General features: G+C 42.3%; 1 protein-coding gene across 1 annotated transcript; it reads left to right on the forward strand.

The window, feature by feature from the left end:
* Positions 1-234: 234 nt before the first annotated feature.
* kcnk17 (potassium channel, subfamily K, member 17) lies at positions 235-3,644 on the forward strand. Its single transcript, XM_070842717.1, has 5 exons — positions 235-450; positions 1,641-1,755; positions 2,858-3,024; positions 3,142-3,310; positions 3,394-3,644. Exons 1-5 carry the CDS (start codon positions 235-237, stop codon positions 3,642-3,644), a joined length of 918 nt encoding a protein of 305 aa, XP_070698818.1.
* The last annotated feature ends 15,305 nt before the right edge of the window (positions 3,645-18,949 follow it).

Raw genomic sequence — 18,949 nt, forward strand, 5'->3', positions numbered from 1 at the left:
CAGTCATCATGTGCAGCTGACTCTGCTAGCGTCCCTTCTCATTTTGTTCCGCCAGATTTGCATGGCAGGTCATTGGAGTTATTGGAATAGTAGCGCAGGTGGAGGTTCATTTGCCTGCAATGCATGGAAAGACGAGAAGCCAAGCAGGTAAACCCTCACTCCCTGCTCTCCCCGCCTGCAGAGGTTAACACTCTGAGCTTTGCTGGATCCCAAACCTTCTACCAGGGAGCCAAAATGGGAATAAAAGAAATGCTGAACCTGGCGTGGGTGCCCTCCATCCTCATGCTGGGCTTGGTTTACGTGGTCTACGTGCTGATTGGCGGGGTGGTTTTCTGGAAGCTGGAGGGCGATCTTGGAGAAAAGGACATAAGCCGTTTAGTAGTGAACAAAAAGAGGCTTCTTACGACGTACACCTGCCTGAACCAAGACGGCCTGGAGGAAGTGGCTCAGGTGAGGCAAAGAAACGGGGGGACATCATGCCAGTTAATGCCGGAGTGAGGAGGGGACATGGAGAATAAACACAGCAGTAGAGTATCTAATATCTTAGATTATAAACCAGTGCCTATATCTGTATAGTTGTGTTGTACATGTCAATGTGTCAACCTGTGGCTTTACATCTGGACCAAAGACCTCCTCCTTTTGCGTTTGTCAGGCTCATACTTAACAGTTACGTGCTTGGTATGTTTTTATCTTCACTGCCAATAAATCACTCAAGTAACCAAGATGAAAGTTCAACAGTAGTGGCACCATTACTGGGCCTTGAAACAAGAACAACACAACAATACAACGACCTCATCTGCCAACAGTTCCAAGCAATGGATGGCCATTTGCAATGACTTTTAGATCCATAACGAAAAGAGAAAAATATACAGATTATGATCAGAAAACAAAGAGTCTTATGTGAAATCATGGCCCGTGTTTATCTGACAAAGGGGCAACTTTGTTCATGCAAATACCAGCTTCTCCAGCCTCTGCAGCTTCTTCAGCCTCTCCAGTCTCTCCAGCTTCTCCAGCCTCTGCAGCCTCTCCATCCTTTCAGCCTTTCAGGACTGCACATTCGACTCTGCCTACGTGTCTCACCCTGACCTGATTTACGCAGCAGAAAACTTTTGTAATCTTCTCCTTCTCCCTGGATAAGATTATTTTAGACCTTGAAAATAATTCTGAAGAAAAGCACGGTGTGTTGCGCACTGTTTGCGGAGTAAGATAACAGCTGCTTATAGATATTTCTGCCAGCAAGAGTTTGACTTGAAATCTCTTTGCATATTTGCATTGTGTTCAAACAGAAAACATCGAGGCGTTGATTTCCTGCCTGTTTTCTGCACCACAGTAGCGCACGTGTTTGGGCCTATGAAGCATTGCATCATAACTGAGAAACGTAGATAATCAAGCCACAGGTCTCAGACAGTTATGTATTTCTTTGGAGTAATTTCCCACACTGGTGCTGGACTAGAGGCGATTATGCAACAGACTGTGTCAACACATCTGCTCTGACTGACACAGTGCTGAGAGGGCTGTTGACCTAATAGGCCTCACCGTGTCCAAATGAGTTTTCAATACGTTAGATACGTCAGATCAATACGTCCATGGAGCACGGCAGTGTTTCGACTGAGTTTGAGCAATGTTTATCTGTGTTGCAGGTTGTTCAAGATGCATCCAAGGTCGGCCTAAGTTTGAAAGGCAACTACACCACCGACGGCTTCTGGAAATTCACCAGCTCAGCTGTATTTGCTGCCACTGTTGTCACAACTATAGGTTAAACATCATGGGATGAAACCCAAGAGATTTTAATCATGTCCATGTCGTTCTCTTGCAACCTAAACACCAATGATCTGATGGTATCAGGCTTTGAACCCAGTCAACAACCATTATGACCCATATGACATAAGTTTTAATTTCATTTTGGAATATCTGACACAGGATTTGCATTGAAGTATTGCATTTGAATATTAGTGGTTAGCACTGTTGCCTCACGGCAAGAGGGTTCCAAGTTCAAATTGGTGTGTGGTTTGACCCTGAGGTCTTTCTGTGTGGAGTTTGTATGTTCTCCCCGTGCTTGTGTGGGTTTTCTCCCACAGTCCAAAGACATGCAGGTTAATTGGTGTCTCTAAATTGCCTATAATGAATGGTTGTCTGTCTCTATGTGTCTCTGTGATTGACTCTAACCCTAACCAGGCCAGGGTGTACCCCACCTCTTGCCCAAAGTCAGCTGGGATTGTCTCCATCCCTTCAGGATAAGCAGGATAGACTACTGACCAATTTTAGACCTCAAAAGTTGTCTGGATGACAGACAGGCAATCATTCATCATTAATTCATTTACTTCTATAATTAAGTTGCATTTATTCTGTTCATGAATTCAGTCAGTTCTTTTAGGTAAATGTGTACCTAAATAAATGAAACACTTTATACATTTAAGGACCAGTGTGAAGGATTCAGGGGGATTTACTGGACCTCTCATAGCTCCATAGCTATGAAGGGCTAGTGTAGTACATAGCTGGTTATCTTCCACTGCAGCCACTGTGTTGAACTGCCATGTTTCTACAGTAGCTCATTCATGAATGAAAACAGAGAAATAAGCGGTGCTGGCTACGGAATCATCACTTATTACACATATTATGGCTACTTGATGCGGTCAGACACGATGATGTCATGCACCAGGACATCACTTTGGAAGTACCTACCAGCAGGTTCTCCTACTGTTTTGGAAAGAGAGGGGCATTCAGTTGATTTATAAACTGTAATCTTACCACCTGATGCCGCTAAATCCTACACACTGGCCCTTTAAATAATCAATTAAATGAGAATCAGCTCTTCCACCACACTGAGATGAGATACTAACAGCTTACAGTTTTGCAGGTTATGGGAACATGAGTCCCAGCTCCACTGCTGGCCAGATCTTCTGTGTTTTCTTTGCTCTATTTGGTATCCCGCTCAACATGGTGGTGCTCAACAGGGTGGGCAAGTACATGCTCGTTATAGAGAGGAACATCTCTGACTTCGTCCAGGGGAAGACCAGGCGCAGGGTGAGGACTTCTTTAATCACCTCGTCTAAGAGCACTCTCAGAAATCTTTGTCTCGTCTTGACATTCAAGCGGGAAAATGATTTATTTACATCCACGGTTCACGTCTCCATCTTGCAGAGGTGTACCCGCTTTTTTGTCCACCTGGTGTCCTATCTGTCAGGAACAGTTCTCTTCTTCGTTGTGCCCATGCTCGTGTTCCAGCAGCACGAGGGCTGGACCTACTCCCAGGCCATCTACTACTGCTTCATCACCCTCAGCACCATCGGCTTTGGAGATTTTGTGGCAGGTACAGCACAGGAACCCATCTTTTATTTCGATTTAATTTCCCATCAACCCATCATACTTTTCTTTGCGTTACTTGCTTTACAGACAGTAATCCAGACAAAGTATACCCAGAGTGGTACAGCGTCCTCATGGCCTCATGGATCTTCTTCGGCCTGGCCTGGCTCGCCCTGCTCATCAACCACAGCATGGACATCCTGGAGCGTCTCAACACCCACTTCAAACAGCGGTGGGCCGGACAGAAGCAGGAGGAAGAGTGCGGCAGCGCAGAGGGTGGCAACCCAGAGACGCAGGTGGAGGAGGAGGATGAGATCAAGACACCTCCAATAACGCAGTAATCTAAAAAAAAAAAATACAGCAAAGATTTCAGTGAGCTGAAATAGTTGTAGAATACAGTAGATCAGGATTTGGGGACATATGGCTAAGCTACGGCAGGAGGTCTGTGTGTGTGTTATAAGTGAAAATGTTGAGAATACATGACGATGACTTAAGATGTGCGGTGGTTTGTCAGGTTAAACCCCTTTCCCCTTAACTGCCACTCAAATATTGACTCATTTTTGTTGAGTCAGGTTTGTTTGTTTGACAGCATGCAACATCCACGTGCTGCTCAGTCTGTTAGGAAGTCACAAAGCAGTCCTTTGAGATTAAAGTCTTGGGAAGAATACTGGGTCAACTCTCACTTTGCCCCGTGTATCCGTCTATGGGTCGGTGCTGTTTCGCACCCATCCGACCACAAAGCCGAGTCATTTGCCATCTCAATGGCGTTTTGCTGCTGACTGTCTGAGGGTGACAATGGCCCACGCGCCGGGTAATTGTGAAAGACTGTAGGTGTCTACAATCAAAACCAGAGTCGGTAAAAAAAATCCATGTAAATAATCCGTTTTGCATAACACGAGTTGTTCTATTGCCGTCATCAAAGGCACTAAGGCCTTTACAGACTCTCTGGCTGACCATGAATGTGCATTCAAAACACGAGAATCAGTGATTTCTTCATTAACATATTTGAAGTTTTTGAAGAACTCTAATCCAAGTTTATTTATCGATGACTTTTTTAGTGTTAGCTAAATGATCTATTGAAATACACTTGACTGAAATTTTAAAAAGACACCAGAGAATTCATCAGAATACAGTAAATATTTCCCTGCTTGCTTTTAATATAATATATAACTTCTTTTTTTTTTAAATGTCACAATCTTGAGTGTCTCCAGTATATTTAGACCAATATACTCTTAATTTTTACCTTTTTTATTTCTTTTTTTTTTTTTTTTTGTCCTATGTAGAGCACTTGGGAAGGCTCACAGCAGCACATCTGTGCCACGTACCTGTGCTGAGATCAGCTTTGTATCCACTAGGTGGTGTTGCTATACCACTACTGTACCAACACCGGAGAAATGAATGTTCAAATCAGACACATACATGCTGCGCTATGCATTGTTTTGTGTGGTGTTGTAATCATAGAAATTAATTCTATTGATCACATGCTCACACTCAACATGTGCCTACTCTTCAGAGAACTTAGAATATCACGTCCCAGCCAAACAAACCCCAAAGTTATTTCCATCAAATGTAATTTCTTGTCCTTTTTGCAACATCAAATAAATGTGTACGATCGTGACTTCATTACGTATTTCTTTGTTGTTGTTGCGTACTTCCTCTCGCTATGCCTCGCACAAAAATAGAACAATGCAGCACATAGTAGCACTCAAAGGCAAAAATGCCTCTTGAGGCTCATTTATCACAGAGCAAGTCAGGCAACAGTGAGGAGGAGTGAATGACAAAGACAGGCGGCGAGCAGCAAGGGCCAAGAGAATGGAAAATGAGAGAGTGCTGCAGATGGATAGAACTGCAAGAAGGTGAAGTTGGTGCATAAAAGGGAGATATGCAAAGGAAGGCACAAAACTCAAGGCAGCGAAGGGATTTTTTGCCTTTTTTTCCTCTGCTTTTTCTCTGGATGGTGGGAGGTACGGAGGGGAAATGGAGTGAGAGTGACAGAACTGTGACCGTTGTAAAACAAAACGCCACATACCTGTTTGGCCACGGTTCAATGAGGACTCAGTATGTGTGAGAGGACTGGTGCCTCTCACTTGCTCTGTTTAATCGACTAGTTGTTTAGCCTGCATACTGTCCACGCTGAGACAAAGCCCAGACACTGAGGTGACCGAGCGTGATTTAGATTACGGCCCAATCGCCACAGTCCTCCTCCTCATCATGTGCCACCATCATCTATCTTCATCTGCCTTTATTGGATTTCCTCTTGGAACACTGTCTCCAAGCACCATTGCAGACATAGTACAAACTGCAGATATTATAAATCACCATTTATGCTGAGCTGCTGTAAATGACACAGTGGAAGTCTGACATTAGTTAACCCTGATCACGATCTTTTCCTAACCTTGACTACACGGTTTTAACCTTAAAACATAAAATCTACAATGTTCTATATTCTTCTTGTGGTGAACAAATCCCATGAAATGGTGAAAACCAACAGTGAACACTGATGAGCCGTACGATAAGCTGCGAACACACACACACACACTGTAGTTTATTGTGTGTGTCAGCCGTACAAACTGTACATCATCCTGCACTGCAAGTTCTCACCAGCGCATGCAATGTGTATTAATCCACAGATGAAAATAGTCCTTCCAAAATGCACAGTTTCCTCCTATTTGAGTAACATTTGATAAAGCCTACAGTGCCCAGATGTTTCAGGAAATTACTGACAACTTTTGGAAAATGAAACTGTATGTTCGGGGCCTGTTTTCACAGATTTATGTGTTCACTAGTAATATACAGGCTTGAGGATATGTGCTACAGACAGGTTAAAAAGTCACAGAGAGAAAGACTGAAGCAATATTGGTTTTGGTCTTTCATCGGATTTGTTGAAGAAAAAAAGCTGTATTCTTAGTCTTTGGCAGGTTACTTTCTAATTTCAAACTGCGAGTCTTTTCTTTTCATCCGGTTCATCCGTAACAGATGCTCTTTACGTGGCACAAAGGAAGAACCAGCAAAAAAACGCAAAGCATCGATTTACATTATATGTAAGTGTCATCAACATGTGGTTTTCTACTTACATAACACATCACATGTAACGCACTCTGCAAAATCTAGGAAAATATGTAGGTGTGTCTGCTTGTGTGGGTTCCATGTAACTGTGTGCATGCACACTGTGCAGCTGCAACAGAGCGTGTTACATCGTTTCTTTTGCAGACGACGTACAGTTGTCCAAATGTGTACAAGCACACACACTCACACACACACACACACTCACACACACACGCATTCACCCAAAACATGCAGAAAAATTCATGGTTTTAATTTTAGCTCGGCAGGCGCTCTGGAAACAACACAAATTCCTAAATGCACACACGCACACACACACACACACACGTATACACACACACACACACAAAGGCCTGTGTCTGTGCCTTATCTCATGTGCACGAAGGGACAGCAGACAGGTCACAGGTGAAATGCATTTCAGTTGACCTATTTATCATGTGGATGTGCTATAAAGGTCTTGTGCCTGTACTGCACTACACTGTATCTGTCCTTCCCGAGCTCACAAACACAACATTGAGGCATGTTGTGTTTTAAGGACACAGATCAAATTCCAGCATTTTTTTTTCTTTTTTTTTTTTTTCTGGTAAGACTTTTGGCAAACCTTGTTTAAACAGGAAACATACAGCTAAAACACTGTGCAGACTTGAAAGTGCAACCGGTGACATCAAGGCCTCATGTAATGATAAACTACTGTCATATGGGAGTAGCATTGAATCTGTATGTGGCATTTTTTGTTGATGAAACAAACCTAAAAAAAAAAAAAAGGTGCTTTTGACAGTTGTGAATTAGTTTTCAAATATTCTCCGTCTTACCTGCTGGCTTTGACGTTGGGAAGGAATGACGAGGAGATGAGCGAACGTTGAAGAGACATGCTCCTAATTGAAATATTCGGTCTGACCCATATTAACTCCTGGTCAGCAGCAGCTCACTTTCATCACAACATCTGTGTTATTAATCATTGACAAGCAAAAGCATCTGCTCTGACCACACTGGGAAAACAGCAATAAGAGAAATACGGAGATAGCTGCAGAGGATTAACGTAAACTGGGACAGCAATTAAAAATATTACTGCTGTAAAGCAATAATGCTTTATGTTGGGGGTATAAAACTAACATTGATATAGAGAGAAGTTACTGGTCTTATTACTAAAGGCACGGCCAGATAGAATGATGTTCAATTATCTTGAGGGCAAAACTCATCTATAACCTCACTGTATGTGTTCTTTGCTCTGCTCTCTTTTATTATTTGAATCAATTTTTCTGACTTTCACTTTTGGCTCTAGTATTAGTCAACTGATATGTTTGCCTTATGCGTGTCCCTCTCCATCCCACTCATTGGACCTGAACTCCCCGTTCTGAGCCAATGGGAGGACAACATACTCATCCTGCCTCTAAAGTCCTGTGTGCATTATTTTCTCCTCCCTAACCCAGCTGTGACACAGTTAAGGCTCTAAACCAGCCCCCTCCTTAGCCTCCCCCATCCCTGCCTCACAGCTTGACTCCCGTGCTTGTGTCCCCTTTTGAACCTGACTGACTTGCCTTTTTGAACCGTCCTTGTTTACCTTCCATTACAAGTCAACTGCGCTTCACACAAATCCCAACAAATACCGTGATCAGGTGAGCGGGCAGATAGGCGTGTGCTGAGCTGACGGTGAGGAAGCGCTGTCACAAAGTGGAACGCAAAGATGTAGCCAGGGAGGGCAGATAATCTGACGGCCAAACGGAACAGATGGCTTTTCAACAAGGCAAACTAGGGGGGAAAAGTCAAATCGTCCAGCATTTCTTTCACTTGCATCATCCCAACTTACTCCACCACACTAGTTCCACACCTCTCCGCCATCTTCTGTCAAGGCACTGCAGGCACGACCCATAGGTGAATGTCTAGAGGTTGTGAGGAGGCAGAATAAACACTGTAAAAACACATGTGTTTGTGTACTGAGTGTTTGTCTGGGGAAGGTCATCGACACGTGAGCATCACCACCCCTCTTTACGTCAGACAAGGATATATTCGAAATTTGGTATAAATCAAAGTATCGGACTAGAGCTGAAACAATGAATCGAGTACTTGAATTAATCAACAACTATTTCGGTAATCAAGTAGTCGTTTAAAGGGATAGTTCCGATTATTTGAAGTGGAGTTGCTTGATCCATTAGTTAGTGTATATTTTCTACATTGCCATCAGACAACTGCATCGACCTCTACTCTCCTCAAACCCACCAGACGCCATTGACAAAAACGGTCATTTTATTTTTCGCGTACACAGGACTGTCTGTACTGTCGCTGCCTCTGTCAACAAACTAGCACGTCAGTCAGGATCCCGACAAACCATTTGAAACACCAAAGTCTCACAATAATGCAAACTAACTAATTTATCGAGGCAGCGGTAGAAAAGCAACTCCTGTGCTCTGCGAGGTAGAATTACCGTTGTTGTCAATGGAATCTGTGCTGGCTTTGAAGTGAGTGAAGAGAGAGAGAAAGATCAGGCTTCAGTTCCCCATCGCGAAGAGCGCTCTCATGGCAACATAAAGAGGTGGAAATATGCATAGCTTAAACGTAAACTGACTTTTTTAGGTGGCTAAAGTACATTCAGCAGCAGTACATCACTAACTCTGCTGTAAGGAACACGCCTCATGCAAGTTTTTCAAGCAAAAATGCCAAACAGTTGGTGATTCCAGCACTAACTGTGGGGAATATCTTTTCTTTTTGTCTTATATCGGGAATAAACTGAATAACTTTGTGACAGGTGTGTTTCTCACTTTCGATTCATCAATAAATGGCGGAAGTAATGGACGGAGAGACTGCGTTGAGTCACAAAGGGCCTCTGTTCCATGCTATGATTCGTTTGCACCTTGAGAGAGAAATAAATCTATATTAGTCTGGGTGTCCTTGCACTGCAATGTAATCAGTGTTTACTAAACCTCAGTGACTGAACAGAACTGCTCTACCTCTCCACCCTTTAACAGAAGATTACAGAGCAGAAACATGTTGTGGCACAACAGGCATAATTTGTAGATTGCGGAGCATAAAAAATGACCCTGACTCGACCTACTGGGCAACAACAAGCACACATTTTAACATTTTTTAGGTTAACTGGGCGGAAACAGTGGCCTGCTTACACACTCCCTGACAAGCCAGACAGCTATAAAGATTCAGTGTCACCTGGAAGGACACCTGTCTGAGCCTTTGTGCTTCGGTTGTCTGTCTGAGTTTGTCTAGATGAAACATGAGCATATTTGCATGTCTGTGTTTGACTCACTATAGAGTGCACAGCAGATTACAGGTTAGTGATAACCTGAAGCGCAGACCATGATATAACCACCATGAGACACAAGCGCACAAAAACATAGAAATATTGCATTTCATAAAGAGTTCAATCCCATTTTCAGGCTGAAATTGGAATAATCTGAAGTGTCTTTCTGCAGCTTTCTGTTAACCGAGTGGCACACAAGTGGGCGTATTCTTGTCGGGCCGTCCACGCAGCTGATGAGTCTAAACATGTTGTTCTGTTAAAAGTAGAGATTTGTGTTTACGTAACATCCCCTGAAACCGAAAATCACAAGAGGAGGGGGTTCGGTTTTCAAAAAGATGTACCTCAACCGTGTGCCACACTGAGCCAATGCTGCAACTCACCAGAGTGCAAAACACACGGTGCAGTACAGGCAGAGTGTTGCACTGGGATTATTAAATAAGGATACGTTTGAAGGGCAGAATAGGACAAGGAAGCAGTGACCTTGTGGTAGTGCAAAGTCCCTGTACAGGCGCCTGCATCACAGAGCCACTTCACACCAGCTGACAGAAGAAGAATGAGGTTATATCCCCCCACCCTGGTTACCAGAAACAATCAAAAACCCGTATGATTGATTAAAAGGTTTTATTAGTGAGACTTTATTGTTTTACACATTTGCAGACTCTTTTATTGAGCCTGCTGGTAAATGTTAAAGTAACCGAGCGAACAAGAGAGCAGCTAATAGTTTACAGAAGATCCACTGACATCTCGCCCTCACTGAAGCTAACGTCACACAGCTCTTTCATCTCCCAGATACGTCTTCTTTTTAAAAACCAGTCTACCCATCAAATGATGAAGTGTGACTAACGTGCTTAAGATAGAAAGATGAGATGGAGAATGTATTCAGAGGGTGTGTTCCTCCGGCTGCTGGCTTCCATGGCGCCTATTACCGAGTAAAGATCAAAGGTTTGCAAAGATGGCTATATGCTGAATGACAGTAATTGTTCTTAAGCCTGTAAACTTGTGACTGATATCATATGAGCTTGTGATTAAATGCTTGTTGTTGTGATTACGCCCACAGTCACTGCTGGATTAAATCATCTTTTCAAGAATTCTAAAACAGGCATTGTTAATGCATGGAAAATGGGTTTTTAGCATTATAGAGAGAAGAATATAAACCCCTTCACACAGTTGCAGACGGGGTTTAGTTGACAGGGTCATATTTATTTGCAGAGTAAATAATCTTGCTCTTAAGTGATACACACGATGCGGAGCCCAGTAATAAAGTTTGCTGATAATGAAAGGTAAACTTTGAACTCCGATATGACATGAAGTGTGTTTTGATTTTCCCAGTTTGTTCCGGGATTTCCGTGCTTCTCGTTCATCGGAAAAACTAATCTTTGTTTCAGGAACACTTGTTCTGAGTCACTGATGCTGTGAACCATGTTGGAGAGTTAGAGATTATACCAGCAACCAATGGCATGCCCCTGCTCATTCCACAGCATTTCCTATCTGGCTTACTCTCTCTGCAGCTCAGGCAGGCCTGTACATGAGAAGAGGCCCGTGGCGTTTACTCAGCAGATCTGCTTGCTTGTTTTAGCCTTCCCCAGCCAGCCATTTGGAGGGAACGCTCCAAACTGTAGGCACTGAATCCAGTAATGCACAAAATGGGTATGAAGGAACTTGATGAAACTTGTCACAGGAGACCTTGTGATAATCAGAATTTTTCTTAAATGGGTCAATATTGATGTTTGAAGTCCAGCACCTTATCCTTATCAGATTATCCTAGAGGGCGCTTTTCGTGAAATGACTTGATTTTTCCACCACATAGCCTGCTGCTGTTCTGGTAAATGCTTCATACGCTGACCTTTTCATTTGTTTTGTGTAATCGCACCACTTGTCCTTCAACTGACCAGAATTCAAGGGCGTGAATCTGGATTCACGGGACCTTTAACATGTGCTATAGGGGAGACCAGGTTTTGTTGTCACGCTTTTTAACCTCATGAACTCGTGAACTGCTCATCATCAGCACTTCTTACGAAAGCCACTCCTACATTAGACAGAAGCTAACGGTCTTGTGTCTCTTTCAGTCTTATAACTTATTTCAACAGAAATGTATTAACCATCAATGACTCTTGCACATTGTCACAATGCATGTGTGTGTGTGGGGGGGGGAATATAAATATATAAAAAGGTATATGGTGTATATGTATATGGACCGTGTCTGACATCAGCTCCTCTTTCCCACACATTTGTTGTATCTTCCACCATGTCCCAATTCTGAGAGTGGCATTTATCTAATGGATCAAGAAAGCTAACAAAGCACAGTGTAACATCTGATAGCTGCAGAAATCAGAGCCGTGCGACGATTTTACCCGGTAAAGTGTCAGTGATGAAACAAAATTCTGATGATTCATAGACGTCCCACATTCCCAACTTATTGCGCTCTACAAAGCAAAAACCACATATTTCCAAACCACTAGCTGTTCATGAGATACACAAAAAGGTTCCTGTGTTTTTTTTTCCAGATAATCCCATTAGGTTGTAAATGGTATTATTTAAGCAGGAGAATTTTATCAACCCATACATGTACATTCAATCCATCAGTTTCATTGAAAAATCTAAATTCACCAAATTTCCTCGAACACAGAAGAATGACGAATAAGTGAAAGTTGTGGGGCCCTGTGTTTACTGCAAACTTGAAGCAGTGCACTGTGGGAGCGTCTCCGAGTGCACCTGCTGTTTTGGTTCGTGTCTGCGTGTGAAAGGGCTGAGTGAAGGGTTGTGAGGGTGGAGGGTGTGTTGAATAATTATTGTTTTCTCCGCCAATCACGTCACTGGTCTCATCACCCTCAAACAGCCGCGTGTTGCATGTCGCATGTCGCGGATGGTTACATCACGTCTTAAAATGTGACACAGCGGCATTGGCTATGTGATGTGATGTCATGAATAAAACATGGTGAATGTTCTTCTCCTTCTCCTTCGGGAAAGGAGGCTGTGCCGTACAGGATAATAAACTCCAGCCATCTTGATCTCTCCTGCAGGAAAAAGGCCGAAGAAGGCAGTCACAGCGGACCTGTCTGCTGTCTGTAGAGGTGTGTCTGTTTTCAAGCAGCCTGATGTCATTTGCATGTGTTTTTACAAAGTAAGCTCAGCGGACGGCCGTGTAGAACATGGCGCTGTGCTCTGGATCAGATGCTGCACATCAATCAGCATGTCTGTCCTGCTGCCTTCCGATGGCTCACTGATTCTAATTCTTAGGTTAATGCAGACCGAGTTAGTGACATTCCTGCTTTAACCACATTAAGCGAATGAAATGGTTTTTTAATTTGTCTGCTACAGCTCCCATCCCTGCTCTGCAAATCCTGTGTTCTCCTTTGGGAAAAAAAAAAATCGAGGTGAAAAAGAAAATGAATATTAGTAGGTTTCATCATGGCGTCCATACTATACAGATAGGCACCGAGAATTTCAAAGCCAGGAAGTTATCAAAATGAACTAAAACTGGACTTTCCTCATTTCTTAATCAGTTATCAATTCTTCCTTCATTGCTTCACTTTGTTACGAGAAAAGTCGAGGAAATTGCTCCCCATGACGCAACTTCATGGCATCCCAAGGTTATGCTCTCTATGCCTGGTAAATCATTGTGTCGTTCAATTTCCACTCCCCCACTTTGTAACACAGGCCATCCATTAGATTTGTAGTCTACAAGACCAGACCTAGATAACCCAGATTTTCTTGCAAACCTCCCCACAGAGCTACGAAATACACGTTCAAAGTTTCTACAGGCTGATTAGCACGTCACATGACAGGTTACTGCTCCTTTAAGGTCTCTTACAAAGCATTTAGACTAGGAGAACATGAATATCTATAGGCCTCATGCTCCCGGCTCCGCTCCTCTCTCCTCCTATGCAACCACATAGTACTTTCATGCTGATCATGCCATTGTTTTCAGTGCATTACCAGAAAGCAGGTCTTGGAAAAACAAAGCCCCATGTAAAACATCTCTCTGTGAGGCCACATGATTCAGCCACAATGCATTTCTCTTTTGTCTGTTTGTCTCATTACTGTCCATCCACACTACCAGCTGAAACTGAACCCAAATCCTCCTCTTTGTCATGCTAAAAGCTCTCACTACATGGCAGTGGGATAGTGTTTCATGGTACAAAAGCGGAGCCAGGCGGCAAAAAGGTAGAGACAGTTTGCTCGTTACACACAAAGATAAAAATCTGTGCAAAGTACTCAAATGGTTTTTCCTATTCCTGCAACATCAAACGGTTGGTTGCAACGAACTGCAGCCTCAAAAGTTAGCTTGCAAAAGTCCGCTAGCGTAATCTATTAGTAGGTTTAAATAAAAACTCTTGCATTCAGCAAAGGATCTTTTACAGGATTTAGGATTTGCATGGTGAACTAACAGGTTCTGCACTCTGAGCAACTCATAAAGAAATCAGTAGTGCACCTTGCCTGAAGGCTAGCTGTAATTTGCATTTGATCAGTGCACTTGCTATATCCTGACCTGCCCTGTAGCAGTTTATAGAATACACCTATTCAGTGATAACGCGTGCTTTCAGTTACACAGTAACTGTTAGTTATCTACTGGATTATATATATTTTAAAAACCAGTAAAAAAAGACTAAATAAAGTATAAATAATTCACATTCTCTGCTAAATTAGTAGCTGTTTGAAGACCTTGACGTAATGAATGTGACTCTGAATGAACTATTCAAACAACTCGGTTTCCGCTGTCTTCTTTTTCAGTGCATAATGTACTTTGAAGCCAGACTGTGCACACAAAACAAAGTGTTACTGTTATTCATTAAGAGTTGACTTTCTTGTTGAACCGGTGTGCTCAAATAAACATAGTAAATGTGTTTTTGACAGAGAGCACGGGGCACTTAAAGCGCTTATCACGAATGTGAATCTGTCTGGTCTGGTCATCTAGATTTTTATGTGTTCTGGAACACACGATGTAAAGATGCACGCTCAAAGAAGCGCATACCAACCAGGGGCAAATTAGCCGGCTGATTGTGCAGGTTTCCTTCCCACAGAGAAGCTTGGAAAAAAGGCCGCAACACAAAACTTTAAACAATGGAACTAGGAAGCGGTTCTTCAGACATTTCACATGGTCAAATCACGGAACACACCTACACACGCTAAAAATAATCCATTACAAAGAGATGGCATACAATATTGCGAAACAAACAGGAAACACATACTGTAAACATTTACGATTGAGAGAAAACCCAGCAGCATCGGGGGGCTTCTGTTTTATTTGATTATTCTTCATCATAATGCGATCGGTCAGGAGCCCCAGCTGCAGTGTGCCGCTACCTCAGCCGCCTTTCCTAAACACACACTGAGGAGGGCGGATGCTTGTGGTCATGTTGAACGAAAGAGTGACGTGATTGACAAATAGTCCATTTGACAAAGATGACCATCTCTCCGCTGATGTCAACAAAGACTGATTTAGTTTCTCTATTCACTAAAACACCTTCACATCAACATTCACGTGTAATCTAACCAAATGATATGAAAGAGGCGATTAATCAGTTTTCTAGGTGACATTGATACGCAGCTCTTCAAATGTCCCTACTTGCGATTTTCAAGATCTCTGAAAAGATTCTGTCCTCTCTCGAGACTTTCGGTCACCAAATGAAACATGCGTTAATGCGTCCACAGTGATGCTGTGTTATCTGATGTGGCTCGTCCGGTTGTCTTATCTGGCCTGCCCCGAAACTCCGGAAGTCCCCTTGTATCCCAAAGGGTCATTCACCAGACCACCATGACGGCCCAAACCAGCTCTACAGCACAGTAAGCGGTATCTCCGACCATCTGCGGATGTTTGGTCTCAGACTGCGCATGCTGACAGGCCAAAGGGACCGACTGGACAGTTATTAAAGATACATCTCGTTCCACTTATGGACGAACGGTGTGGACGTAGAAATCAGTGAGCTGTGTTCTGTCTGTCTGTGTGAAAACATAAAACTCTTTGTGTACTCGTGAACACAGCCACAGGATGCACATCTGATTCACATGGCAAAGACTCCATAACATCATGTGAGTGCTGCTGGTTGTTGTTTCTGATCTCCTGTTTGAAAAGCAGAATGTAAAATCCTCCAAAATATGAATGACTTTGAAAAGTTACAGAATTGTTTTAAGTTTTTGTCCAGGCTGCATTTAGTTAAAACTGACATGTTGTGAATTTACCCTTTACAGAAGGTGGAAGGTCAAGTTTTCCTTTGGGTGTTGATGCTCCAAAGGAGGAATGAGTGTTATGTAAAGATGTGTGTATTGTTTAACATGCTGAGCTGTCTCATCTCTCATCTCTGTCCCGACTGTAAACACACCTGCCCAACCTGGTCTCACGTGCTCCTGAACCCAGCACACAGCTGAGTCAGCTGATTTAAAAAGTGCATTTGGCAAAACTCTATGAGAACATTAACCCATGATCTGTTTAAGATAGACGGTGGTCAAGAATGATTTCTGAGGAGATTCAGTGTTTATGAGAGATGTTAACCTTTACTACAGTTACAGTTCACCAGTGTAAATAGAGTCTGCAGCCTGCATAGTGATCATGTAGGATCGTGTATTATTACAACAGATATAGGCTACAGATGGCCAGGCATTGTCATGACGATGAGATACCACCAGCTGTTTCATTTTTTGTTTATTTGTGTATTTTGTACGTTTTTATCCCACAAGAGTAAAACATACAAAACATGTATATCTGACTTTATTAAAAAAACGCTTACAAGCTTACAACCCTCTATTGCATGAATTATCGTTTAAAGCAGCAGTAGGTGACATTTTTAAAAAATATCCTTTTGTTATATCTGCTGAAACTGTCACTATATCCTGACGGGAATGCACAAGACATCTGTGAAAGAAATCAGCTTCCTTCGGCTCCTCTAAGTGCTCCCAATGTCATGAATGAAAACAGCCAATCGGAGCAGGAGCAGTCTTTCACGCAGCAACAATAAGCGCTTGTGCATCCATCTACATACACTACTCACAAAAAGTTAGGGATATTCTGCTTTCAGGTGAAATCTCAGGATGAACCTAAAATGCATTCTAACCTTTCCAGGTGAACTTAATGTGACCTTCTCTAAACTTGTCCAACTGTTCAGTGTCTCAGTACTTTTTGCACAAGTTGCTGTTCTCTAACAAGAAGCTTAACAGCAACATTCACAACAGGTTTGATCCATGAATCCACCAATACATTTCCTGCTTCAGTCAGAATTGGTATTTAAACAGTCCTCCTCATCGTGCTGTTCACATTCTGGCATCATGAGACCAAGACGACACCTAACAGTTGATCAGCAGCACCTCAACACTGGAGGCTTCAAACAGGAAGTCCTCAGACGGAGGTGTTCACTGAGCTTAGAGGGTCACAGAGTGTCATCAGGAGGTTGGAACAGTGATACAGAGACTGGAAGAGTCACAGAAAGGAGAGGAGTGGACGTCCTTTGGCCACATCCCAATTTATTGAGGCACTGAAGATTTTTTGTTGTGGTATACCCACCACTGTTGTTAGATTTTCTTTCAATAAATTGTTTGAGATGAAGAAATCACCATTGCATGCTTCTACTTAAATGCCCTACTTTCATGATATAATATCACTGTAGCATTAACTTTTTACATTTTCCATATATTTCACCTGAAAGACGAATATCCCTAACTTTTTGTGAGTAGTGTATTTAGCATACAGACATGACGGTGGTGTCAACTTTCTAATCCGGCTCTCCACAAGAAATAGAATAAGCATATTCCCCAACAGGTCACACTATTCTATTAAACAATTGTTTAATAAACCTGTAAAATTGTTATCTGATGTAATTTGATCTTTTTTCCACGTGGCTAACGTTGAAATGAATTTCATAAAACATCAAAGTAAATAGGCAAAAAATAAAACAATGCTTTTTCAATGAAGCCTGCAAACCTACTGTAAATGGGTCTGAAGGGGCAGGGGGAGGAGCAGGCATCATCGTGTCATTAAAAATGCCAGTTGTCAGTGAGTTCCAGCCTCAGTCTTTGTGATGAGCTTATATTTCATACCAGATTATGACTGACAGTATCACTTTTGAGATGGAGCGGTCAGAGTCTGCAGACATGAGAGGAGGATCTTGTCATGAACACTCACAATTACTGTTCTGAGTCTAAACTAATAATACTTTAACGAAGGAAGATCTTCTGTGTAACTGGCACGTTAATCTAGTCTACCTCTGACTCCTCAAAATAATAAAATATCTCAGGTGTTTTGTGACATGATAAAGGAGTCATTGTCGAGGGGTATCCAACAAAATCAACTCTTCACAATGTTTCAACATCGTTCATTCCACTGGTTTGTTAAAAGAACAGGTTAACACTTGCTGTAACTCTACTGTCAGCTTAGTTTCACCCGTCAAATATAATTCTATCCTCTATACAGGGCCACATACATTTGGAACATTTCCCTTTGATTTAATACTGCTGTGTGAAAAAAAAAAAAGGCATACCCATGCTTATGAAGTTTCCCTTGACATACTGTAAAAGCTTAAAATCAGTTTCACTTCTTTTACTAGAGGAAGTAAAGCACTACAGTTTATGTGGGAGTGCAATTGTCTAAAAATTAGCCTCTTGAGTTTATACTTAACTTTTACTCACTGGACCAGAAAACAAAACACACACACACACACACACACACACACTGAGAAAAACAGCCTTGGGCTGAGTAGTACACTAGTTATCATGATGCAACGTCTTGTTGTTTTGCATGCCACGAATTCTCACATAGCCACCAGTTTCCACTGCTAGACCACAAGTACATTGAGGTCAGATGACAACAGTGATTTTTGGAGCGCAGATCAATATTTTCATTTTCTCTTTCTGATGCAAACTAAGACACATTTCACAGAGTGTCCAGCACTGTCATTCAAATGACGCACGTGATAAAGAAAAATCTCTGTCTGTCTAAGGATCTTTGCCTCTACTAAACACTAATCAATATATTTGTTCCTTTGTTTGATCTTTGCTCCTCACGGTATCGACAAAGAAAACAGATCGCATCACTTGAGTTAACATTTGAGCAGTTAAATTCCGGACGTTGACGCAAGTAGGTTCATTTCAATCTTAGCCAGATGTTTAGGTGCACGTCCTTCTATGTCTAATCACGGTCTTTTAACTCCACTTCTTCTTATGCAAGATTTCTGCAAACTGACACACTACACACTATCTCATCAAACATCTGGAAAAGATATTTAGGCCACACCTGGTTCCCAACACGTCAAACAGGTTCTTAGGTGTGTGGCATTTCATGAGAAGCCACTAATATATTTAGAGTATATATAACAGTGTTTTAGTCTCTGCGGTGCATAACAGCTC

This window comes from Pempheris klunzingeri, chromosome 13, assembly GCF_042242105.1.
Source record: "Pempheris klunzingeri isolate RE-2024b chromosome 13, fPemKlu1.hap1, whole genome shotgun sequence".
Lineage (NCBI taxonomy): Eukaryota > Metazoa > Chordata > Actinopteri > Acropomatiformes > Pempheridae > Pempheris > Pempheris klunzingeri.

What these genes read in the sequence shown, in the direction of transcription:
- kcnk17 (XM_070842717.1), top strand. Translation starts at nt 235, where the DNA reads ATGGGAATAAAAGAAATGCTGAACCTGGCGTGGGTGCCCTCCATCCTC. An exon ending in GCCTGGAGGAAGTGGCTCAG is followed by an intron (nt 451 to 1,640) that starts GTGAGGCAAAGA and finishes TCTGTGTTGCAG; the next exon opens with GTTGTTCAAGATGCATCCAA. An exon ending in CACTGTTGTCACAACTATAG is followed by an intron (nt 1,756 to 2,857) that starts GTTAAACATCAT and finishes ACAGTTTTGCAG; the next exon opens with GTTATGGGAACATGAGTCCC.